Raw genomic sequence first — 25998 nt, 5'->3', positions numbered from 1 at the left:
GTAAGCTCCGTCTCTGTGTGGACGAGGCCTAAGTGTCTTGGCAAACAATTGGGCCATGTGGCGACGCTTTCCTGAGATCCTGCAGTGGGTCCTACATACTATTCATTAAGGTTACACCATCCAATTGTGAAAAGGGCCACCTCCTTTCAGCTGGCTTATTTCCATGATGGTGCATTCCTACGAGGCCTAAGTGTTGAGTCAGGGGATTGTGTAAATTATAGAGAAATGGGCTATAGAAGATGTACCCTTCGCTCAGATTTTGATTTTTGTATTTTTTTATTTTATTTATTTATTTTGTTGTACCTTATTTTGACTAAATCATGTACTAAGATTTAAAATCTGTTTTGTCTCATGTCCAAACCAGAAAGATTGGTTTGTGATTACCGATCTTAAGGATGCCTACCTTCACATCCAGTTCTAGCCCTCTCAGATGTAGTTCTTGGAATTTGTCAGTCTGCTAGCAGGCCCCATTATTTTTTATTAATTCTAGGGCTCCCTGCACAAGATGCTTGTATTCCCTTAAGTGGAAGCTTTTTGCCTTCTGGTGTAGGCAACGCAATCTTGACCCAGTGTATTGCTCTGTAAGCTCGATACTGGAGATTCTTCAGAGTCATTTTTTAAGGGGGTGGCCATAATGCTGAGCATGTGAAGTGTTTCAGTCGGACGTCACCCTCTCACCATAAACCCTTAAGGAATTAATTTCCATGATGAATTGACTGAGATTTCAACACAGCAACAACAAAAACTACTTTTAATCCAAAACACTCTGTAACATCATAACATACAAAGAGAGTTGAAATCATGATGCTTCTCAAGGAAATAGTCAGAAGATTTAAAGCCCGTCATGAGGTCAAACAATAGACAATTCATACTGTTGCTTTTATATGGACAATGCAGATAAAGATTGTCTCCAGCGATGACAGATCTAAACATTCCTCATTTTTGAGCTCACTGGAGCTGATGGGATGGACTTCCATCATGTCACAGATTGATCAGCTGCTGGAAATGATATAAAAGCAAGAGAGAGCACCATACAGATACATCAGTGAGATACATCACACACTCATCATGACCTTCACCATCTTCTCCATCACCTGTCTTGCCCTGGTGGCCTCTGCTCTGGGTAAGTGTCTCATTTATTTAGCAAAGAATAATGATTGACAAATATATAAAATACAAAAAATAAATTAAGAGCTTCCTGCCTCATTCTAATCTCATTGTGTAACATTCTGTAACAACAGGTTGTGGAGTCCCTGAGATTAAACCGCAGACGATCGGCAGCAGGATTGTGAACGGACAGAATGCCATCTCTGGTTCTTGGCCCTGGCAGGTCTCTCTTCAGGTAACTCATTTGTTTTTCAAACACACATTTGTCTGCTTTGTTTAAAGAGTAAATTTCATGTTTTGAATGCCTTTACCTTTTAAACAGCAAGCCAATGGTTTCCACTTCTGTGGAGGATCATTGATCAACCAGAAATGGGTTCTCACTTCTGCCCAATGCGCTGTCAAGTAAGATTTTCTTCAATCTGAAAAAACATCACATACATTAGAGGTTAATACATTTTCTGTCTAGATTATTTCAGCCTTTTATCTATTTGTTTTATTTTTATCTCTCTTTAGGGTCTGTTCTCACCGTGTCATTCTTGGAGAACATAATCGTGACTCTAATGATGAACCCATCCAGATCCAACTAGTTTCCAAGGTAGCAATGTTTTATGATCTCAGTGGATCAGAGATATTGAAATTGAGAAAAAAAAAAGAGACCAATTGATATTGCTTTTTTTCTGGTCAATATTAATTACATACGGAATACAGACAGAAATCATTTTTAAATGTTGTTTTATCACTTTTTTTTTTAAACATAGTAATAACCAAGTCATAATTACACTACAAAAACATATTAATAATAAATTTTATTAGTAGGTCTATGTCCTGTATTTAAGAAAAGGTGTGATCTAAAAGTAAAAAACTTTTTTTTTTTTTAAACATAAAAAAAACAACAACTCATATTTCTCAATTGTGATTGAACGGCCATCATTTAAAAGGTTAAACAGTTGAGCTTTTTAAAAATGTGAACTCAATATTACATTTGAAATGTGTGCAAACTGTTAAAACTATCAATCAGCATGTCTTTTTTTGAGGTATAAAATTTATGCTATTGTGTTCCTTAAATATGTCAAAAAAAAACATTTAACAAATAAAATCAGCACCTTTGTACAAATATGAAATTCTGTACAGGAAAGAAAATATTCAAGACACATTGTAAAAACACACGCTGTAAGTAAATGCTCGCACTGTGAACTGATCATCCATCTTGTATGTATATGCAGGTCATCACTCATCCACTCTACAACAAGACAACCTTCAACAATGACATTGCTCTGCTGAAACTGTCGTCTCCAGTCACATTCACTCCTCGTATCTCTCCTGTATGTCTGCCCGAATCAAACGCCAGGATCGTGCCTGGAACCCGCTGCTTCACCACTGGCTGGGGCCAGACTGCTACTATAAGTCAGTCAGCTTTGAAACAAAAAGAGAATAACATCAAATCTGTTTACTGTGCAATGCAATGTGTCATGATTTCTTCTCTTTTTAGCCAGTCCTCTGATCCTGCAGCAAACAGTCGTTCCCATCATAAGTCCGGCTGTGTGCAGGCAGATTTGGGGTCAGACCAGAATCACTGCTAACATGATCTGTGCTGGAGCCTCCGGTTCCTCATCTTGTAAGGTATATGAAGACTGATCAGGAAGAAACACACAAGCATATTAATGTTGCTGCTGTTCAGTCTTAAATGTGTCTTTTCCACAGGGTGATACTGGTGGTCCTCTGGTGTGTGAACGTTCAGGGGTCTGGACTCTGGTGGGCTCTGTGTCTTGGGAAAGAAACACTTGCGACCCTCGTTTCCCTGCAGTTTACACCAACATCTCCCAACTGCGCTCTTGGATCGACAAGACTATTTCTTCCAAATAGATCATCAGTCTGAATATTTACTTTCTGTCTTTGATTCCCTATTGGTGGTCTTTTTGTTTATGGGTTTGGGTCAGTGAATGATTTTATACTGTTTCCCTGTTTCAACTGTACAGTTAATGAAAATGTTTCAATAAATTACATTGAAAAAAAGCAATGGAGAATGTTGTGTAGTGCAATTGTGTGTTATTAATGATGTAATATCAGACAGGTGATATCATGCATTAAGTCCTCTGCTCAATCTGACTTGTGTTGCAGCCTGGAATTAAACCACACCATGCTTTTCTCGAACCTTTTTTTTTTAATCCATTTCTGTCACTGATGGAGTTTTAGTTCCTTTTTTTATTTTATTTGCAAAACAATGAAAAAAAAAAACTAAAATTATTATTGTTAATAGTAGTAATAAATAATTAAATAAATAAATAGAAATGCTACAGTTGAAGGCACCCAGTAATATGTTGACCTCAATTCGGTCCATTTAATGACATGCAGTCCGTCCTTCAACATCCAATTCAGCTTTTCTCCATATGGAAGGGTGCCAAGTTTTGTAAAACGTAAATAGCTTGTTTTTTTTTTTGGGGGGGGGGGGGGGGACTCAAGACTTCAAATGGAATAATGTTCAATACAATCTTAGTAAACTGTGTCTTTGTTGGTGGCTTTTCAGAAATCAATTGCTGAAGTAAGCAGCGTCTGGCAGTAAATAAAATTTTGAGCAGCTATTAATTTATTCATTATTTTAATAATTCTATCTTTTGGAGAATTCAAGGGTATGGAATGATATTCCGGACATTATTTAAAAGGAATTGCAAATTGTATTTGCCACAAACTCATTTAACCTGTCCAAAACCAAATGGCTTCTGAGTAAAAGGAAAACTTTTTAACTTCTACATGAGTGTCAACATGTCCTCCACAATTTCACCGATTTCTACCATTTTTCAAAACATTCTGCAAAATCGTCTATTAATAATTGTTTATTACCATCGACTGTGAGGTACGTCACTTCCTAATGCAAATACGCCCAATAAAATGGCCCCACCCCTGTCACTTGATTGACAGGTTTCTGTGTAGACGTCGGAAATCGGAATTGCGATTCCATTTGAGTTTTGGCAGTTTACATGCGCTGTGCAGAGAGAGTGAAAAAGCAAATGTGGTAATTAAAATTGCTTTTTAAATATTACAGGCTCATAGCTCGTAAGACATGAGAATTGCATTTGCAAATGGACTTTGCTTTTCAATTTGTAATTTGGCACTCACTGTGCGTTCGCGAAAGCGAAAATGCAAACGGTAATGTGTGATTTGCATTTGCATTTGGATTATGTCACATTTTATGCGTCCACAAATGAAAACGCAATTGCGAATTCAATTTACAATTCCTTTTGAATAATGTCCGGAATATCATTCCATACAAGGGCTCGATCACTAGAGCAAATACATGAGGCTTGTGGTTACGTATAGAGCAGCATTTGCCAGCTTATAAGATTGTAAGCAAGGTTAAATTAGTCTAAAACCCAGAAAATATAGGGCCACTCTTTCCTGTCAAAATGCATCTCATTGTCGAGAAACACCACCAGTTATCCAACATGAAAATTAAAAAAAATATTTAATATTATTACAGGAATTCCAGACTGGAGAAGAAAAAAAAAACATCTGACCAGTGGAGATTGAATTTATTTATTTTTTTAATTAGCTGCCTGAGTCAAAAAAGTGAGACAGTTAAAAAAGGGACTAGAAGATCTTCAAATGCTTTATAGAAATCTGAAAATAAGCCCATTGGGTTTATTTACATAGGGTTTTAATAGTGGATTTAACTTCTTCAGTCATATGCAGGTTTGTTAAACATTTATTTTGAGGTCGGCAAAGAGAGCTGTGTGAGTTTGTCTGAGAGAAGGTCAAACATGATGGTATTAAAGGCCGAACTAAAGTCCACAAATAGGACTGTGTAATTCCAAGGTCTGTTGTGATGTTTGTCCAAGGGCTGTCATGTTGACAGCATAATCCACAGACCTGTTTGCTCTGTAGGCAAACTGGAAAGGATCCAGCAAGGGTCCAGTGATGTCCTTCAGGTAGGCCAAGACCAGTCTTTCAAGTTACATCATGACCCCAGACGTGAAATCGTCAGGTCTGTAGTTGTTAAGTCCAGTGATTTTGGGCTTTTTGGGGACCGGAATGATGGTTGAGCATTTGAAGAAATATAAAGTGCATTAAATGGTAAAACTGTTTGCACTACAAGCCAGTGTGTTCATAGTTAATCATTAAAATAGTATGGTACAATGATTTGCAATATCAAGCAGAACAAGCTGTTGGAACCACTGGAAGGAGGACACCAGGAGCCAGATATCTTAAATTTACAAATGCTGGCGACCGCTTTTAAAGGTGGAAAAATTAGGTGGATAGTTTAGCTTAATATTTATTAATGAATCTTAATTCTAGTGCATGCATAATACAAAAAGAACAATGATAAAATAATATTTTGATGATAAGTAAAAATGATAACATGCAATGATATATAAAGGAAATATTAATATATATATATATATATATATATTGAGCAGCAGTTGTGGACAGAATGCAGTGTTTCAAGCACTTCAAAATAATAATTCATTTTGTGAAACATTGGGTCATTTGATTAAGAGTTTCAAAAATATTTGATTTCCTTTCATTTGTTTGGAAATATGCCTGAATGAAACAATGAAAAAGGAGTGGTGACAGGTTTCTCAGAGGTTATGTAAACTGCTTAAGATTTTATTGTCTACTTGTATGAGGAGGTTTAAAGGACTAAACAAACTGAATTGACTAAAAAAAACTGAACCTATTACTTTATATTTTAGACACACCATGTAAACATTACTCAAATAAAATAAAGCTGGTTATTTCACTTTACGATTTTTATATATACGATTTTATATACGATATATTGTATATATATATATATATATATATATATATATATCTGAAAGCTTATAAAACTAAAGACCGGGATTTTGTATAGTTGAAGCAAACTAGCCTTATCTCTCCCACACAAATACAATATATAATATATAAGTTGAGTGATCTCTAAAAACAAGAGATGGAAAGAAATAGACTCAAATCTTTGTTTGCATTTCTTGAAAGTACTGGTTTCCAACACCTTTCTTCTGGACCATAATCCTCCCAGTCTACCAGAAACTCGAGTCGCGCACCATGACGTCGGGAGTCCAGTATCTCCTTTACCATGTAGATGGGCTCGGCTTCTATGGGTGGTATCGGGGGGTTATCGTCAGGGACTGGGTCTGCATAGGGAACAGAGACAGGTAAGTGATGGGGATTTAACAGGGAGACATGAAAGGTGGGGTGTATCCGATACTGAGCAGGTAAGCGAAGTCAGTAAGTGACGGTTTGATTTGTTTCTCCACAGGGAATGGACCGATGTATTTTGGGCTTAAACTGTGACATGGTTGCTTCAATCGGATATTACGGAGGGAGAGCCATACCAGTTGCCCAGGTTGGTAGGTTGGAGTTTGGCAACGGTGAGTATCAGCAAATTGCCGTTGGCAATTTACTGCCTGCTGAAGGTGGTGGTGTGCCTGTTTCCAAACCCTCTCGCTGTTTTTTATCCATGTATTCATGGCGGGGACTTCGGATGGTTCACCAGACCAGGGGAACAATGGGGGTTGATAGCCAAAGACGCATTGGAACAGGGTCAGGTTTGTGGATGCCTGTCGACTAAATAGTGGCTAAAATTTTGGTGGGTGTGGCAGAACATCCTGAGGAAACTGCTGATTTTTGTTCTGTTTGACCATTTGTCTGTGGTGGTAACTCGAAGTTAAGCTTATTGTTACATTGAGAAGGGCGAAGAATGCCCTCCATACCCGGGAGATGAACTGGGGTCTTCTATCAGACACAATATCTTCAGGGACGCCGAAATTGCCAAACATGTGTTCAAACAGTTACTCCGGCGTGTCAAAAGCTGTAGGCAGGGCTTTCAGAGGGATTAGTTTGCACGCCTTCGAGAATCCATCGACAGCCACAAGAATAAATGTGTGGTAACCGGCGTGGGACCTTGGTTATAGTGCAGAGTGTACACCCCTGGACAAAGGTCTTGATGTCGTCCTGCATTCTTGGCCAGTATGAGTAAGAATGAGTCACAGATGTCTGGCCCCCTCATTCCAGTGTCTACATTCTTCCAGGGTGAGTTTCACGGCTAAGATTTCCCAGTTACCAATATCATAGTTTCTTTCAGCGGGGGATAATTTTCGGGAGAAAAATACACAAGGCATGGGTTTGGACGAGTTCTCTGGGTACTGTGACAGGATGGCCCCCACGCCTGTTGTTGAAGCATCCACCCCGACAATGAACTTCTTTTTAGGGTCTGGATGCTGGAGCAGGGGAGCAGTGGTGAAGGAAGTCTTCAGTGTTTGGAAGGCATGGCTGGCGGCAGCTGGAGAGGTGGAAATTCTGATTTACCCTTGTCTCAGAGCCTTTTTCGATGTATTCTTGCATGGCGGTTTGTTCTTGGATGGACAACGAATAGATCCGACCCTTGGGAATGGTTTCAACTGGGATCAAATCGATTGCACAATCCCAAGGTCAGTGTGGCAGTAACTTGGAGCCTGCCATAGGACTGAATACGTCTCAAAAGATGAATAACATGGGGGAATGTTGACTGACAGATTTTCTTTGGGGCATTCAATGCAGGTAGAATTCACGGACACAGGTCGGGTTGGACAGGGAGTGAGATGCTAGTGGTTATGCAGTTGCAACCCCAGTTCAGAATTTTACCAGTTTTCCAATTTATAGCAGGTTGATGTCAAATGAGCCAGGGTCGGCCCAGAATTATGTCAGCTTGGCTTTTCTCGAGAATTAATGGGTCAAATAGTTCATGATGGAGGTCCTCAACACATAGGGTGATAGGTGTTATTTGAGATGTTACAGAGAGCTTGTTGCATGAATTTTTCCAACCCCAAATTGTTATCATAAATGGCGAGCTGGAGGCGAAGCGTGGGGTTTAATCCTCTTCGGTAAAAGGTAAGGAGGGCCTTTTTTTTATTCCACCCACTCGCCCCATCTAGGGTTCGGAATTCCAGGGAGTACTCAGAAACAGATCTTTTACCTTGACGTAACTGTAATAGTTGGTTGCTGACAGAGGAATGACCTACGGGGCGTCCAAATACTTTTTGAAATGACTAATGAAACTTTGTACAGACGAGGTGATCGGCGTCTCCTGGAACCACAATGTTTCAGCCCATCTTAAAGCTGCCCCAGATAGCTGCTGGATGATAAACAAGATCTTGTATCTTTCCGTGGGATATTGGTGAGCCTGTGTTCGAGAGTGAGCGAGCATTGCAGCAGAAACCCGTTGCAATCTTCAGCCCGTCCAGAGAAGGGTGCTGGTCGAGAGAAGGTGTTGGCAATGTAAACCAGTGTGGGAGCGGGGTTTGCGGAAGCACTGTCTTCGGGCTGCGTTGGATTCATTGCGGTGTTGATCAAGCTTCCTGTCAGGATAGTAACGAGAGGCAGAGGTAAGTGAATCCAACCACAGAGTTTATTTAGAGAATAACAAGTACGGGGTAAGTAATCGATAGTTTCAAGTGCGGGTTTGGTACAAATCACTCTGTGCGAGGCTGAAAACCAGTGAGTAAGTCCTTAGCAGATATGTCAATGCCGCATAGTCACAGTTCATTTATACTTTTCTCTTTCTCTTTCGGGTGCAGAAGTTATCAAGTAAGCTTGAATGAAACATGGGAGGCTCGGGAGATCGTTGTAACTCAGGTAACAGGTGAACATACAGGAATCCTGGGGGCAGTAAAACAAGGACACAAAGGTTAGCGTTTCAAAAGTGCGTATACGTTACGTCTTTGAATCAGCGGTGCACTAGATGATCCAGAGACAGCCGTCTATTGTCTGTTCTTGTTGGAGGCTTGACATTGACTTGGGGTTGTGGTGAGTGCTTTATAGTGCGCTGTGATGAGATTGCTAATGGTGAGCAGATGCAGGTGATTAGTACTCAAGGGAGCGTGATCGTTGTGGGATGGATGGGACCGGGCTTGACTGATTCCTGACACCAAGTCCCTTTATGCACTCCTTTACAGTAGGTGGTGATATGCAATAATTACAAATTTAAAAATAATGACAGTGTCATGTTGCATCTGTCGTCATGAAATCACGTATGACTATTATTACCAATCAAAATGCCTGTTTATTTAAATGCAATTTGTACATATTTTACTAACTTATCTTACGAATTACCAAACCTAACCCGCCCCTAAACCTACCCTCACAGAAACCATGCAAAATCGTGATTTACAGTGCATATTCATAATATGAGCATGTGCCTTCTCTGGGATTTAACCCATGATCACATGATTGCATATTGTTGTTTAAAGCAATCCTCTACCAACTGAGCATACAAAACCCAAATTATGGTGCAGACAAAAGAGTACAAAACATTAATATAAAAGTCTCCTGTTGCTGATATGGGCACAATTGTAGTATAAGCTCTGATTTCAGGGATTTGAACAAATTACCTATACGTAAGTGTATTGGTGTGAAGACATGTTGCTGTAGTCCCATTCTCTTTAGTATCACTTTCTTTCAACGGCTTGCCAAGGGTTGAATGCATGACTAGTTAATGTCAAAGACTTATTGGGAAAGCAGTTATTTTACTGCAAGCATAGTGTAAAAACTTAAGGAAGTAATTACCATAATAAATTGACTGAATTCTCAACACAAAAAACACAACAAAGAGAGAAGGTTACAACAAAGACTTCTAATCCAGGGAACTCAATGACATCGTAACATACAATGAGAGAACAGAAATTATGATGCTTCTCAAGGAAATAGACAGAAGACTTCAACGCCCTTCATGAGGTCAAACAATGGAGAATTCATCATCTCTGCACGTAAAACATCAGCTCTGGACAATGAAGATAGAAACTGTCTTCATCAATAACAGATCTAAACATTCCTCAGTTATGAGCTCACTGGAGCTGATGGGATGGACTTCCACCATGTCACAGATTAATCAGCTGCTGGAAATGATATAAAAGCAAGAGAGAGCACCTACAGATACATCAGTGAGATATATCACACACTCATCATGACCTTCACCATCTTCTCCATCACCTGCCTTGCCCTGGTGGCCTCTGCTCTGGGTAAGTGTGTCCTTTATTTTGCAAGAATAATGATGGATAAATATTGAAAATTCAAAACCTGAAATAAGAGCTTCCTGCCTCATAAATGATGAATTAGATTCTGTAACAACAGGTTGTGGAATCCCTGAGATTAAACCGCAGACGATCGGCAGCAGGATTGTGAACGGACAGAATGCCATCTCTGGTTCTTGGCCCTGGCAGGTCTCTCTTCAGGTAACTCATCCGTTTTTTAAACACACATTTTTCTGCTTTGTTTTAAGAGTAAATTTCATGTTTTCAATGCTTTTACCTTTTAAACAGCAAGCCAATGGTTTCCACATCTGCGGAGGATCCTTGATCAATGAGAACTGGGTTCTCACTTCTGCCCAATGCGCTGTCATGTAAGATTCTTCAATCTGACAAACATCACATACATTAGTGGTTAATAAATACTCTGTCTGGATTATTTCTGCCTTTTATATATTTGTTTTATTTTTTATCTTTCTTTAGGGTCAACTCTCACCATGTCATTCTTGGAGAACATAATCGTGGCTCCAATGATGAACCCATCCAGATCCAACTAGTTTCCAAGGTAGCAATGTTTCATGATCTCAGTGGATCAGAGATATTGAAATTGAGAAAAAGAGACCAATTGATATTGCTTGTGTTCTGGCCAAAATTAATTGAAAAAAAAAAATTAATTAAATTTAAAAAATTAAAAAAAAAAAAAAAAAAAAAATTATAATTGTTGTTTTTTAAACAATAATAACAATAATAACCGTCATAATTACACTACAAAAATGTATTCATTATAACTAATTTAGTAGTAGGATCATGTCCTGTAATTTAAGAAAAGGTGTGATTTTAAAGGATGCTAAATTATTTTAATCTTTGGTTTAGATTTTATTATTGTCATTTTATTATTTTTTACAAATATAAAATTTAGAACAAGATGGAATACATCCAAAACACATTCTAAAATGGTGTAAGTAAATGCTTAAATTTGTATTTACCTTCTAAAAAGTAAGCTACTAACTGATCATCCATCTTGTATGCATATGCAGGTCATCACCCATCCACTCTTCAACGGAAAAACCTTCATCAATGACATTGCTCTGCTGAAACTGTCGTCTCCAGTCACATTCACTCCTCGTATCTCTCCTGTATGTCTGGCCGAATCAAACGCCAGGATCGTGCCTGGAACCCGCTGCTTCACCACTGGCTGGGGCCAGACTGCTACTATAAGTCAGTCAGCTTTGAAACAAAAAGAGAATAACAACAAATCTGTTTACTGTGCAATGCAATGTGTCATGATTTCTTCTATTTTTAGCCAGTCCTCTGATCCTGCAGCAAACAGGCGTTCCCATCATAAGTTCGGCTGTGTGCAGGCAGATTTGGGGTCAGAGCACAATCACTGATGCCATGATCTGTGCTGGAGCCTCCGGTTCCTCATCTTGTAAGGTATATGAAGACAGATCAGGAAGAAACACACAAGCATATTAATGTTGCTGCTGTTCAGTCTTAAATGTGTCTTTTCCACAGGGTGATACTGGTGGTCCTCTGGTGTGTGAGAGTTCAGGGGTCTGGACTCTGGTGGGCTCTGTGTCTTTTGAAAGAAGCACTTGTGACCCCCGTTTCCCTGCAGTTTACACCAACATCTCCCAACTGCGCTCTTGGATTGACAGGACTATTGCTTTCAACTAGATCAACAGTCTGAATATTTACTTTCTGTCTTTGATTCCCTGTTGGTGGTCTTTTTATTTGTGGGTTTGGGTCAGTCAGTGACTTCATACTGTTTTCCTGTTTCAGCTGTACAGATAATGAAAACGTTTCAATAAATGACATAAGAAAAATAAAAAAAGCAATGGAGAATGTTGTAGAGTGTAATTAATGACATGTTATATCTGACGGGTGATAACAGAGCAGTCCTCTGCTCAATATGACTTGCGCTGTAGTCTGGAATTAAACCACATCATGTTGGTTTTTTTTGTGTGGCAAGAGGAGACTTGGTTTATTTTTCTCCATTTCTGTCACCTGTAGTTTTAGTTAATTTTTATCCTTTATTTGTAAGAAGAGCAACAAAAAAACAGCAACAAAAAAAAAAATACATTAACAGTCGTTTTCAGAAGCATCGTAGTAAAACAATCATACTGTCACAGTCGAAAGCAAAGCAATTGCCAGGAAAAAAACAAAAGCATATTAATTATAATAGTAGCAATAAATAATTAAATAAGTTGTAGGCATCCATATGTTCACTTCAATTTGGTCCATGTAATGCCATGGTTATTAAGACACAACATTCTGAATGTATTAAGAAAAGTCAATAATACAGGGAAATATGTATGCAGACGTACATTATAGCGACAATATTTGGCATGACATTTCAAAATGCCTCACTTTCAACATTTGATATGTTATCTATATTCTATTGTGATTAAAATGTAAGTTTATGAGATTTGTAAATTGTTCCATTCTTTTTTTACTTACAGTTTGTACAGTGTCCCAACTTTTTTGGAATCGGGTTTGTATATGGAAATATAAAATACGTTTTTTTTTTTTTTTTTTTTAGCACAGTAAAAAAGCAGCAACATATTATAGATTTGAAAGAACAAGAAAGACTATTAATAATCTTTCCACAGAAAAGTATTATTATACTAAAGGCGCCAATATAGAGCATCACAGGGCACTTATGCGCATCCCGTGCTCAGAATGATGAGTTTGTAGTTGTTTCAAGCTCATCATTCTGAGCACAGGATGCGCATTTGTTGAATTGGTGAACCAGACATCACAAATATCTCTCTAGTAAAGGGGAGAGATATTGATACGTAGTGTTTTAAATCTGTGTGTTAGTTTAACTAGCCTGTTTTTTTAACAGTTTTAAACCTCAGTCACTGTGCAGACTCGTCTTGACTGTAACCAAACGCGACACACAGTTTGATTGTTGAATGGAGGATGACAGACAGCGGCAGCGGAAAGAAGAGTTTATGTGAACTTGAATTTAATGACTTCAGTATTAATCTGTACCCCTGTACACTGTACCTCTGTACACTGAACTATGGAACCGCTTCAGAACACTTGAAATATGTCCACAAAAATGTTTTGGTGCTTTATAATGTTTTTGTGCCTTTCGTGGGGCTCAACAATAATACAGAATAGTATACGCACCTGATCCGCAGAAAATGCCAGTATCAGAGCCAATTCTGATCCCGAGGCTGTCAGGAAGCTGAGCTTCCTGCCGCAATTGCCTCCCCTCCTCTCTTTTGCCCCAGGTACCACTGTTCTTAATTCTAGGGCTCCCTCCACAAGAATGTCGTATGACCTTAAGTGGAAGCTTTTTGCCTCCTGGTGTAAGGCAACACTATTTTGACCCACTCCATTGCCCTGTAGGCTCAATACTGGAATTTCTGCAGAGTCATTTTTCTAAGGGGGTTCTTAAGTTCTATGTGGCAGCCATATCAGCTGCACATGTACCCATGGGAGGTTTTTCTGTTTGATGTCACCCTCTGGTTTCCCATTTCTTGTAGGGGTGCATCTACCTGGAGAGAGTGTTGAAGTTCTATGTCAACCGCACAGCCCAGTGGCGTGAATCTGAGTAGTAGTTTGTATGTTTTAGTAGTAAAAAAGGGATTGCAATCACCAAACAGAGAAGGTCTCATTGTATAGTAGAGGCCAGGGGCGGACTGGCCATCTGTGTGATCTGGAGAATCACAGAACGGCCGGTACTCCAAGATGGCCGGGCGGGCCGGCCCACCACCCGCCACGCATGTAGTCATCACCTGTTTTTTTTCCCCTACTAATCTGTTTCACACTCCTGTACTGTAGGTGGCAGCAATGCACATTTAAGTTGGATGCCAGCTGGACTGGCCGTGGCCGCCAAGTAAGAAGAAGAAGAAGTGGAAGAGTAGGATGAAACAAACAGCAAAGACGTTATAACAGCATATTATATAAACTATTCCATGCTATCTTGGAATAAAACCTGTTTAAAAAATAAATAAAATCCATTCCATCGTTTTTTATTCAGATTGAGCTTAGACCAAGAGCAGAGAAAGACACTCACTCCAGCTCAACATTTAGTCAACATCAGTGCTGTTTGCTATCATTTGGATGGTATAGTATCATGAGCCACAATTAAAGTCTTGTGACACTCATGCCAGGCGTTATTGTTGTTGTTGTCGAGTTTACGTGTGCCGATTGCTTTGGGCCGGGCTTAGACAAAGTCCAGGGCCGTTTTTCAGTTCTAGTCCGTCCCTGGTGGAGGCTAGCATGGCCTATAAGACCCATGGTTCGCTTCTAGGAGAGTGTGCCTCTGGCTTCTTCTCAGGCTCTTTTTAAGGAGTCTTCGCTGGAAGATATTTGTGCCTCTCCTAGCACTTTCATTAACTTATACAGTCTAGATGTAAGGAGAGCTCCTGGCTCCAACTACAATTCAGTGTGTTCATAAATAAAATAATACTTTAAAATAGTATGTTTAAGACACACTGATTTGCAAAATCAAGCAAAAAAAAGAAGTTCCCCTTCACTCGAGCTGCATTTGGGAAGGGCCTCCAACATGACCAGCTCTGAATAACATGTGTAATCAGTCCCATGAATGGACGTAACATCATAGGTGGGTGACGTAGAGACCAGGAAGCTATAAAAGCACTTGAGATGGAACGAGCGTCAGCTTTCTGTCATCCAGCAAAGCTCTCTGTGTTTGTCAGTTACCATTACGTGTCTATAAGTCTTTTTTACGGTTGTCTGTCATACAATATTGCAGATCACAACTTGGAAAAAAAGGCTGATAGTAAGAGAAAGCATTTGTGCGAAAGTGGATCGCGTTTCAAGCTGTGTGTCTCTCCCTGCTCTCGCTACATCAAGAGCGGGGATTAAAACAATTTGTGCATGGTCTGCTTGGGAGCAGAGCATGCAGAGTCGGCTCTCGAGGGATTCCACATTGTGAACAGTTCCCCTGCATTTGCTTTGCTCTCGGAGGGCTCTCTTTGAGGAGGGAGCCTTCAGGAGCGTTCCTCACTGTGGTGGCCCCCCTTTTTTCTGAGTCAGAGCAGCAGCTGCACTCGTGGGGTTCGCAGTTGGATCTGGTGGAGGAAATGCAGATGGGCACGTCCCTATCTTCGTCCTCACCTGCCAGATCCAGCATTTGCTCTCTAGGATTGGAAGAGTTCTTCAGCGCTACTTCACCCCGGGAAGTGGATGCTACGCTCCACCTATCTGCCGCCGAGGAGGTGGATGTGGAGAGAGTTGATGAATCACCCTGTCTATCTGTCTATCTGTGAGCTATCTGTCTTCCGACGTGACATCATAATTAAAGGCTCTGGTCTTGCCTTCCAAGCCACTGCGAACTACTTCAGCGGTGGTTGGCAAGGGGTACGCGGCAGCAGGTCAGGCTGGTGCATGTCTGCATACAATGTCTGTGTTACAGCCATACCAGGCTGATCTGCTAAAAGAGATTTTATAGAGGAAAATATTTCTGAGTTAAGGAAGACCGCTGATTTAGCCCACCGCACCACCAAGAGACCTTGGCAGCTCTTTTGGTGGCAGAAAGACATCTGTGGTTGACCCTGTCTGATTTAAAAGAGAAACGCTGTGCTACTCTGCAGCGTTGCCGACCCCAACCAGACTAAAATAGTCTGAATATAAACACTTATTATAAGGGTACCGTAGTGATTCAGAAAAAGAGATTCATGATGTACTCACTCATTATATATATTTTTTACATTTTCGACACAAAACAACACTGGCACAACCGCGCTGATTGGACCAGAAGAGCCGGGAGCGGTGGATTTTTTCGGTATCTTATATTTTTAAGGCATGTTTAAACGTCACGCAGTCAGTGAGCTTTAGGGGCAGAGAGGATGTTATTCATGTTATGTTGTTGGCGTGATGTTATGAGGACGTTGCTAATAAAGTTGCATAAGAATACACAGGGGATTCATGTTTATTACTATATTTACAATATACCACAGTTTTTATGCCAACCGTATCATTTTATTTTGTTGTATTTATCCTTCACACCTTAAAGCCCGGTCCGTGAAAATATTTTCTGACATTAAACCGGTCCTTGGCGCTAAAAAGGTTTGGGACCGCTGCCATAGATGATCTGCTCGCACTCATTAACTTTGCGCATGAGCAGTTCGGTTTCTTTGCTTGAGAAGGATTCTGCCAACTTTTCTGCCAACAAATTCCGTCATGTAAATAGCGATCCGTCATGGCGCGAGCGCATCTCCTCTTATGGGAATGGGAGATGACACTCTGATTGGTGTATTGAAGGTAAGGCCTATTACTCATTAAGAGAATGGGGACAACCCATTGCAAATATATGTACAGACCGTTTTTCCGTCATTAAAATAGTGGATTTGGACATGCCACCTGCGCCGTGCGCTTTACACTTTGCACTAGTGGGCTCAGAGCAGGCTCTGATATTGCAACAAGAAGTAAATACCCTCTTGAGAAAGGAGGCCATCGAGGGGGTCCCTCCTCATGACAGAGAGTCCGGGTTCTATAGCCCAGTGGTTCCCAACCTTTTTCCTTGCCCACCCCCCCAAACCCCATGTACATATTTAACAATCCGTGACCCTATGCTATGCACATAATCACACACACACTGTATATAGTAACTAAATGTAGGGTTTTTTTATAACATTTAATGATTTTTAATGACATTTTATTACATGAATACACAGGAAATGTTCCTTTCAACTTCAAATGTTTCCTTTTAGCCTAATATTTTCATTTTTACACAACTAGTAAAATGCAGTTGTTTCTCTTTTTTCTGGATTTTGTGTATAAACATAGAATACTGAATGTTATGAACATAATGTTAAATATGAAAGGTAGAATGCAGTATGTACATGCATGCATGCACAGACCCTTATTTTTTTACAAGGCTAATCATAACATCAGCATAAACACATAACGCTAATATCCACCTTGGGCTTGCATGCCTTTCACTAGTGATGGAATGTCAGGTGTAATGCCAGTGACAACCAGTCTAAAATCGCTGTGGACTTCCAGTCTGTTGCGTGACTTTGTTTTTATAGCCACAAGGGCACTGAAGGCTGTCTCAGAGAGGTAGGTGGTACTGAAAGGAAGAATGATCTTTGTAATGGCATAGTTTGCAAGTTTAGGTGCCACAACAGGTCCCCTGGCTATCCAAAGTCTTTTGAATCCATTCTCTTGGAAGTTCTTTCTTGACAATGAATCAGTTTGTAGTTCAGCAAGCTCATCTTCACAGCCAAGGTATTCCACATCTTCAAGCCTAGATGTGAAGGGATCCATAACCCACGACTCCTTGGATAATGCATCAACATCCGCAAAGCGGGACTTTAATTCCTCCTGTAGTGCAGTCATGTGACGGCAAAACTCGGCCCAAAAAAGTTGCATATATTTCATCTTTTCAGTTGCTTGCGGGCCACATAGTCCCTCCACTATTTTAATGCAGGCAGGTTTGATTAACTCCTCTCCAATATTATGCGGTGTTGATTGCCTTGCCAATCAACAACGAACACTCAAAGGAGACTATAGTAGCCTTCTGTAAATCACTACCTGCTCTTTCGAATACTTTTCTGATATCTGTCGATCTTTTTCTCAGAGCCATCTCTTTTTTTTCTCTCTAAGAATTCCTTATCTTTGCCAATTGTTTCTGGATGCTTCGTTTCCTGGTGATTTGGTCTTTTCATCTTGCTTGGTTTCTTGCTCTCGTTTGCCAGTTTTTCACCACAAAAGACACATTCACTTGTCTTGGCCTTCAATAAAACCACAATTTATGTAGGTTTTGTCATAGTGTCTTAACTTTTTCTTCAACTCTGATGAAGAATCACTGCATTTACGTTTCTCTGCTATTTTCCTTTTGTTTTTGCAGTTACTATGACAACAAGCACATTGATCAAGTGACGTATGCACGCAAAATTTGTATAATTATTTTATATAAGAGATCATTTTTGACTGCCTTATCTTGGCATTGTAAGCATATGATTTTTTAAAAAAACTTAGAAAAAATATTGTAATGATATTAACTCCACAATCATCGGGAAGAAGGAGGCGGGAACCGGCGCACAGTCAAATAACATTTTAATTATTCAAAATAAACACAAAACAGTGCATCAGCCCCTCACGGACGACTGATGCGCGCAAATAAAAAGTGAACACAACTAAAAACCCAGGCCTGGTCCTCTCTCCTTCACTATCGTCGCTCCAGTTTTATATCCTTCCATCTCCTACGTGGGACTCGAGACCGGCGGTGGGGCGCATGTGTCGCTGATTTCCCAATCATCCCGCCGGCCTCACTCCTTGTTCCCACGTCCCTCGGCCCCGCCCCACTCGCCACATACCCCCATCGCCCCTCGTGGCACTGGACGGCCCTTGGCGGACGGCACGACGCTCTTCCGCCGCCCGATGGACAACGACGGCTCCTCCGGTTTTGGGCAGCCGGCAGGAGTCCCCCGTTCCCTGCACCTCCGGATTCCTTCACGGAGGCAGCAGGCTCCGGCCCCCTGGCGAACGGCGCCGACTCCTCCGCTCCCTCACGGATGGCAGCCGCCCCTCCATATCGTGGGCGGCCGGCAGCGAGCTCGCCCGTCCCCGGCAACTCGCTCCAGCCCACCGCCTCGCCAGCTCGATGGCACCGCGGATTCACCACAGCGGCGAGGGATCTTCAGCAGCACGTCCCTCCTTCTCCCGGGCTTCGGCACCACTGTAATAATAAAACTCCATAATCATTGGCAAGAAGGAGGCGGGAACCGGCGCACAATCAAAATGACATTTTAATAATTCCAAATAAACACAAAACAGCACACCAGCCCCTCACGGACGACTGATGCGCATAAATAAAAAGCAAAACATACACTAAAAACCCAGGCCTGGTCCTCTCTCTTCCTTCACTATCGTCGCTCCAGTTTTATATCCTTCCATCTCCTACGTGGGACTCGAGACCGGCAGTGGGGCGCAGGTGTCGCTGATTTCCCAATCATCCCGCCGGCCTCACTCCTTGTTCCCATGTCCCTCGGCCCCGCCCCACTCGCCACAAATATTTTTATATAAAATTATTAGTGGAACATTTTATGCATCTTTCTTCACCTCAAAGCATATCTGCTCCCGCGCCCCCCCTGTGAACTCTGGCGCCCCCCTAAGGGGGACCCCAGTTTGGGAACCAATGCTATAGCTGATACTTTATAGTTCCAAAGAAGGATGGGGGGTTGCATCCGATTTTAGATCTGCATCAGTTAAACTGCTCAGTAATGCGACTGATGTTCAAGATGCTCACTATTTGTGTCAGGTTTTGTCTCAGGTCAGGTCCAAGGACTGGTTTGTCACGATAGAGCTACAAGATGCTTATTTTGATATCTTCGCCCTTACCAATCACAGGAAATTCCTAAAGTTTGCTTTCAGCGGCAAAGCTTACCAATATCAAGTTCTACCTTTTGGTCTAGCACTCTCACCCCAAACTTTTTTTTTTTTAAATTTTGGCTCAATCAGAGCAGATGGTAGTTTGACATTGAGATGTTGTTCTCACCCACATGAAAAATTTGGAGTTAAGATTAAACGGCAAGAAAAGTGTGCTTTCTCCATTACAGAGGACTATTTATCTGGGCTTGGTGTGGGATTCAACCACGATGCAGGCACATCTTTCCCCTACTTGTAAGAGAGTCAGAGAAGGCCAGTCACTCACTGTCAAGCAATTTCAGAAACTACTGGGGTTAATGGAAGCTGCGTCCAAAATTTTACCTCTTGGCCTGCTGTTCATGAGACCCCTACAGTGGTGGCTCAAAACCAAGGGGTTATCCTCAAGAGGAGACCCACTTTGCATGATCAAGGTCACGCGGCGATGCCTACGTGCCTTAGATATGTGGAGGAAGCCTTGGTTCTTGTCTCAGGGCCCGGTGCTAGGAGCTCCTTGTCACCATGTAATGCTAGTGACAGACGCATCCCTCTATGGTTGGGGTGCGATCATGAGTGGTGCCATCTGGAGAAAGGCGGACCAACTCCTAGTATGCTATGCTTCCAGCCACAAAACAGACATTCAGTCAGTGGATAGTGGATGCAATTACTATAACCTATGAGTCCTCTGATCTCCCCTCACCATTGGGAGTCAAGGCTCACTCAACCTGCAGTATGGCAGCCTCCAATGCTTTCTAGTCAGGTGTGTCCATGCAGGACATTCGCAACGCAGCTGGATGGTCCATATCCCTTACATTTGTCAGATTTTATGGTTTAGACTCTCGTTCCCAAAGAGTTATCCAATGCAGCTCGAGTTCCTGAAGGAGAACGTCCCAGGTTACATATGTAGTCATGGTTCTCCGAAGGGAACGAGAAGCTGCATCTCAAGGCAATACTTCCAGCATCCCTGCCAGAGTTCGCTTCATTCCTAGAAGCTGAAGCACCTCATGGACTTTTATAGCTTCCCGGTCACTATGTCACCCGCCTATGATGTCACAACTAGGGCTGGGATAAATGATTCTTTTTTAAACGATTAATCTAGCGATAATCTTTTCGATGCATCAATTAATCTAACGATTAATTTTTTCAGACCGATTCGATTTCGATTATCTCCCCATTAATTGACTACTAACAATTTATACATGTTGATTTACATATCTGAATGAAAAAAACATGAATTCCTTAACATTGCAATATATGTTTATTGCTCTTAAAATTACAAAATAAAAGACAGACTAAGAATGCATTACTTGTATTGAGATAGCATTCAATAAAACCTTGAAGCCTTGAAAACACATAGCTTACTGAACACATAGGGCCAAGCTTACTGAAAAAAAGTTCTTCTTTCAGATGAAAATAACAACAACTTGATAGCATTCAATAAAAAAGTACTTGTTTAGAGCAATTGAAAGAATACAGTAACCAATGTAAACTTTTTTTGTTGGAAAAGCACTCTCTGTATTAGCCTAAAGCCCTTTAAGCTAATACAGAGAGTGCTTTTCCAAAAAAATACAAAATAATTAACAGCGGGAGCCAGCAGCCTGTCATGGAGAAAAAAAATCTCTGAATGCTCCACGTGAAACTTTGGTGTTCCGCCCTTTTTATATCGCGTCTAATGATTTTGGTTAATATGCACGAGGGAGAGAGAGAGAGAGAGAGCAAGACAGCGCTCATGTAGTTTGAAGACTGTGAGTGCGCTAGCACGAGTGAAATTTTGGTGTTTCACACTTTTTCTATCGTGTTTAATGATTTTGATTAATATGCACAAGGGAGAGAGAGAGCAAGAAGCGCTCGTGTTTTTTGAAGACTGTGAGTGCGTGCGCAGCTGGGGCTCTCTCTCGTATGCGCCCTGTCAGGCGCAGCAGTCATTCTGTTCTACATCACTCACCGATAAAATAAGGCTTTGACATCCGCCAAAAAAAAATAAAAATCAATGCAGAAAAACCCCTGGATTGGTTACATAACGTTGGACAGAATGTTGTTCCAGCCATCGCGTATATTCAGCGCACATAAGGTAAACGTTTTGCAAACATTTTTTAGAGAAATAAATACAGGTGGACGAATCGATCCGCATATTTTGCGTCAACGTAATTTTTGCGTCAACGTCATCGATGACCTCGATGCGTTGTCCCAGCCCTAGTCACAACCATTCATGGGATTGTTTAAATGTTCTGTTTACTCAGTTACAGCTATAGATATTTTATATATACCTTTGTCCATATAAGGGATTTCCGGATGGGTCACGAGTTCTGCTACTTCTTTGACTGGATATTAGAATTTTCTGTTTGAGGACACCCTCTGGCGTCCAGTATGAATAAAACAGACATTATGTTTATAGTAGTGTTCATTTTTTCAGCTATTTTAATTTTAGTCTTAGTCTTAGTCAGTGTTTTTATCATTCAGTTATTTAGTCAACCTTATCCTTATCCAACCTACTTAGTTTTAATCAAGTTTTAGTCAACTAAAGCCCAGTTTCATAGAGAGGGCTTAGCCTAGTCAGTGCAAGTTTCTTTCGCCTTAAGCCTAAGTCTAGATTTAGTCAAAGAAAACCTTAAGTATTTTAGTCTAGTTTTCTTCAAAGAAGTATTTTAGTCTGCTTTTGTTTATTTAATGATATGTATGAGCATTTGAATCAGATTTTGGTCAATTAACATTTCACATTTTCATCATTCTGTTTAATGGTCAAACTGATCATATATCTATAATTTTTTTTTTTTTTTTTCACAAAATTATAACCACAACGATTGCTGTAATTTGAGAAACTTACTTTTGAATTTCAGGTATTGCAATTTCTCCAGTAAGCACAAATCAATAGAACGTGGACACACACATTTTGCCTCATCTAGTTTACTCATTTATTATAGGCTTTTTATTATATAAATCAATACCAAAGACATATGCAATCTCTCTGTCTACATTATAAAAAAAGCTAAAACAAACAAAAATATTATAACAGTGAAATTCCTATCCACTAACTGGCAGGTCTCTTAACCAATGTATTGGGAAAGCAGTTATTTTACTGCAAATATAGCAGAAACACTTAAGGAAGTAATTTCCATGATAAATTGACTGAAATTTCAACACAGCATCAAACAAAACCTACTTCTAATCCAAAACACGTCATAACATAAAAAAAGAGAGTTTAAGTCAAGGAAACTTAAAAAAAGACTTTCATTAGCCCTTCATGAGGTCAAACAATGGAGAATTCATCATCTTTGCACACAAAACATAAGCTCTGGAGAATTGAGATAAAAACTGTCTTCATCAATAACAGATAAAAAGTTATGAGCTCACTGGAGCTGATGGGATGGACTTCCATCATGTCACAGATTGATCAGCTGCTGGAAATGATATAAAAGCAAGAGAGAGCACCTACAGATACATCAGTGAGATACATCACACACTCATTTACATCATGACCTTCACCATCTTCTCCATCACCTGTCTTGCCCTGGTGGCATCTGCTCTGGGTAAGTGTCTCATTTATTTTGCAAGAATAATGATGAGCGAATATTGAAAATGCAAAAACCTAATTTAAGAGCTTCCTGACTCATGAGTAATGTATTTCATTCTGTAACAACAGGTTGTGGAGTCCCTGAGATTAAACCGCAGACGATCGGCAGCAGGATTGTGAACGGACAGAATGCCATCTCTGGTTCTTGGCCCTGGCAGGTCTCTCTTCAGGTAACTCATTTGTTTTTTAAAAACACATGTGTCTGCTTTGTTTTAAGAGTACATTTCATGTTTACAATGCTTTTACATTTTAATCAGAAAGCCAATGGTTTCCACTTCTGCGGAGGATCCTTGATCAACGAGAACTGGGTTCTCACTTCTGCCCAATGCGCTGTCGTGTAAGCATCTTCAATCTGACAAACATCACATTCAAGAATGATTAATAAATACTCTGTCTGGATTATTTCGGGCTTTTATCTATTCATTTTATTTTTATCTCTCTTTTTAGGGTCAACTCTGACCGTGTCATTCTTGGAGAACATAATCGTGACTCCAATGATGAACCCATCCAGATAGAGCTAGTTTCCAAGGTAACACTATTTTATGATCTCAGTGGATCAGATATGTTAAAACTGAAAAAAAAGAGACCAAGTGATATTGCTTTTGTTCTGGCTAATATTAATTACATATGAAATACAGCCAGAAATAATTTTTACTGTTTTTAAACATAATAATAACAACCTCGTCATCATTACACTACAAAAATATATATTTATTGTAAATATTTTAGCAATAGGATTATGTCCTGTAATTTAAGAAAAGGTGTGATCTAAAAGGTTGCAAAATTATTTTAACCTTTGTTTTAGATTGTATGTCTGTTATTGTTCAATTGAACATGTTTCTCATTTGTGATTTCCCAGACATAATTCAAAGGGTTAAACAGTTGTGTTTTTTTAATCAGTGAACTCAATATTACAGTGGAAAAGTGTGGAAATTGGTAAAACTATCAGTCAACATGTCTCTTTCTACCTTAAGTTAAGAAATGCCATTCTAAAAACGCAGGGTGTAAGTAAATGCTTACATTTTTATTTACCTTCTAAAATGTCAGCTCTCACTACTAACTAGGGATGCTTTCGATATCAGTATCGGTATCGGCTTGATACTGAACTCATGTACTCGTACTCATACTCCTTAAAATGTCTTAATGATACCAAACAATGATAGCACACAGCATGTGATAAATGCCATATTCAGACAATGAAATACCGACATCAACAACAGACAGCTTAGTCTGTTATTGGAGTTATTAGAGAGCGCTTGCACTTCTGTTGTGTGATCTTTCATTTTCAGTAACTTAAAACAAGCATCATTTGGATTAAAACTGTATCATAAAAATACAACCATTTATAGGGACATTCACCATAAACATAATAATTGTCAACCTTAGGAATACATAACTTTCTGGCAAAAATGGATCTAGCAGCCAGTGTGAAATGCACTCAGCTGTACTGTCCTTCTTCTTCTCATTCTGCACCAGTGCAAATATATTTACGCTTTGCGCGTTTTGCTTACTTAAGTGTTTCTGTATTATATGAGTGGTTTTGGAATATAAATCGCAGCACGGTTCAGATCGTTTCAGTAAAAAAAAAAAAAAACGCAACTTCTGTTTGAGAAAATATCACAGTAAGGAGATTTATAACGAGTGGTTCCCTGCATTATTAAAGCAGAGCACTTCATTACCATTACATTACCAAGCTGCATTTGTTCTGACATAGTTTAACTCTGAGTTCTTGTCATATTTTATAACCATCTTCTAAACTATAGAGAATAAACTGTGATAATGTGAGAAAGGTTGTAGGTGTCTAAATAAACTTAGGTTTGAATGAATCTTTTTAATAAATGAAGTTTACCAGCTAACATTATACATTCTTTTGGTTTCTGTACCCAATATTGAAAAAATTTACAAATGCAATAAAAATATTGGTACTCTTTATCGGCAAGTACCAAAAATAAAAGTATCGGTATCGGCAAGTACTTGAAAGTGGTATCAGACCATCCTTACAATTAACTGATCATCCGTCTTGTTTGTATATATGCAGGTCATCACCCATCCACTCTTCAACAGAGCAACCTTCAACAATGACATTGCTCTGCTGAAACTGTCGTCTCCAGTCACATTAACTCCTCGTATCTCTCCTGTATGTCTGCCCGAATCAAACGCCAGGATCGTGCCTGGAACCCGCTGCTTCACCACTGGATGGGGCCAGACTGCTTCTACATGTCAGTCAGCTGTGAAACAAAAAGAGAATAACAACACATATGTTTACTGTGCAATGCAATGTGTCATGATTTCTTCTATTTTTTTTAGCGAGACCTCTAGTTCTGCAGCAAACAGTCATACCCATCATAAGTCTGGCTTTGTGCAGGCAGACTTGGGGTCAGAACAGAATCACTGATGCCATGATCTGTGCTGGATCCTTTGGTTCCTCATCTTGCCAGGTATATGAAGACTGATCAAGAAGAAGTACATTACCATATTAATGTTGCTTCTGAAAATGATGAGTCTCAAATGTATGTTTTCTGTAGGGTGATACTGGTGGTCCTCTGGTGTGTGAGAGTTCAGGGGTCTGGACTCTGGTGGGCTCTGTGTCTCAGGAAAGAAGCACTTGTGACCCCCGTTTCCCTGCAGTCTTCACCAACATCTCCCAGCTTCGCTCTTGGATCAACGAGACTATTTCTTTCAACTAGATCACCAGTCTGAATATTTACTTTCTGTCTTTGATTTCTCTGTTGGTGGTCTTTTTGTTTGTGGGTTTGGGTCAGTCAATAAGTTCATTCTGTTTCAGCTGTACAGATAATGATAACCTTTCAATAAATGAGATGAGTTAAATAAAATGCATAAAAAAAGCATTGATGCCATGCAGTCCGTCCTTCAACATCCAACTTAAATTCCAAAGTGGGAGAGAAAAGGGTGCCAAGTTTTGTAAAACTGAAATAGCTTGTTTTTAAGGAAAAAACTCAAGACTTCAAATGGAAT

General features: G+C 40.1%; 3 protein-coding genes across 3 annotated transcripts; all 3 read left to right on the top strand.

Moving 5' to 3' along the window:
• The first annotated feature begins 1056 nt into the window (after positions 1–1056).
• Positions 1057–3055, top strand: LOC127972434 (chymotrypsin-like protease CTRL-1). Its single transcript, XM_052575913.1, has 7 exons — positions 1057–1123; positions 1242–1342; positions 1430–1509; positions 1621–1702; positions 2331–2511; positions 2597–2727; positions 2809–3055. The coding sequence occupies exons 1-7, from the start codon at positions 1069–1071 to the stop codon at positions 2968–2970; spliced, it is 792 nt and encodes a 263-aa protein (XP_052431873.1). The 5' UTR covers positions 1057–1068; the 3' UTR covers positions 2971–3055.
• A 2911-nt stretch (positions 3056–5966) lies between these two features.
• LOC127972429 (chymotrypsin-like protease CTRL-1) lies at positions 5967–12531 on the top strand. The gene is made up of 7 exons (XM_052575909.1): positions 5967–10097; positions 10210–10310; positions 10398–10477; positions 10587–10668; positions 11141–11321; positions 11407–11537; positions 11619–12531. The coding sequence occupies exons 1-7, from the start codon at positions 10043–10045 to the stop codon at positions 11778–11780; spliced, it is 792 nt and encodes a 263-aa protein (XP_052431869.1). The 5' UTR covers positions 5967–10042; the 3' UTR covers positions 11781–12531.
• A 10164-nt stretch (positions 12532–22695) lies between these two features.
• Positions 22696–25739, top strand: LOC127972431 (chymotrypsin-like protease CTRL-1). The gene is made up of 7 exons (XM_052575911.1): positions 22696–22978; positions 23092–23192; positions 23280–23359; positions 23470–23551; positions 25061–25241; positions 25330–25460; positions 25548–25739. Exons 1-7 carry the CDS (start codon positions 22924–22926, stop codon positions 25707–25709), a joined length of 792 nt encoding a protein of 263 aa, XP_052431871.1. The 5' UTR covers positions 22696–22923; the 3' UTR covers positions 25710–25739.
• Positions 25740–25998: the final 259 nt, after the last annotated feature.

This window comes from Carassius gibelio, chromosome B15, assembly GCF_023724105.1.
Source record: "Carassius gibelio isolate Cgi1373 ecotype wild population from Czech Republic chromosome B15, carGib1.2-hapl.c, whole genome shotgun sequence".
Taxonomy (NCBI): Eukaryota; Metazoa; Chordata; class Actinopteri; order Cypriniformes; family Cyprinidae; genus Carassius; species Carassius gibelio.
This window is presented reverse-complemented; position numbering and strand designations above follow the sequence as displayed.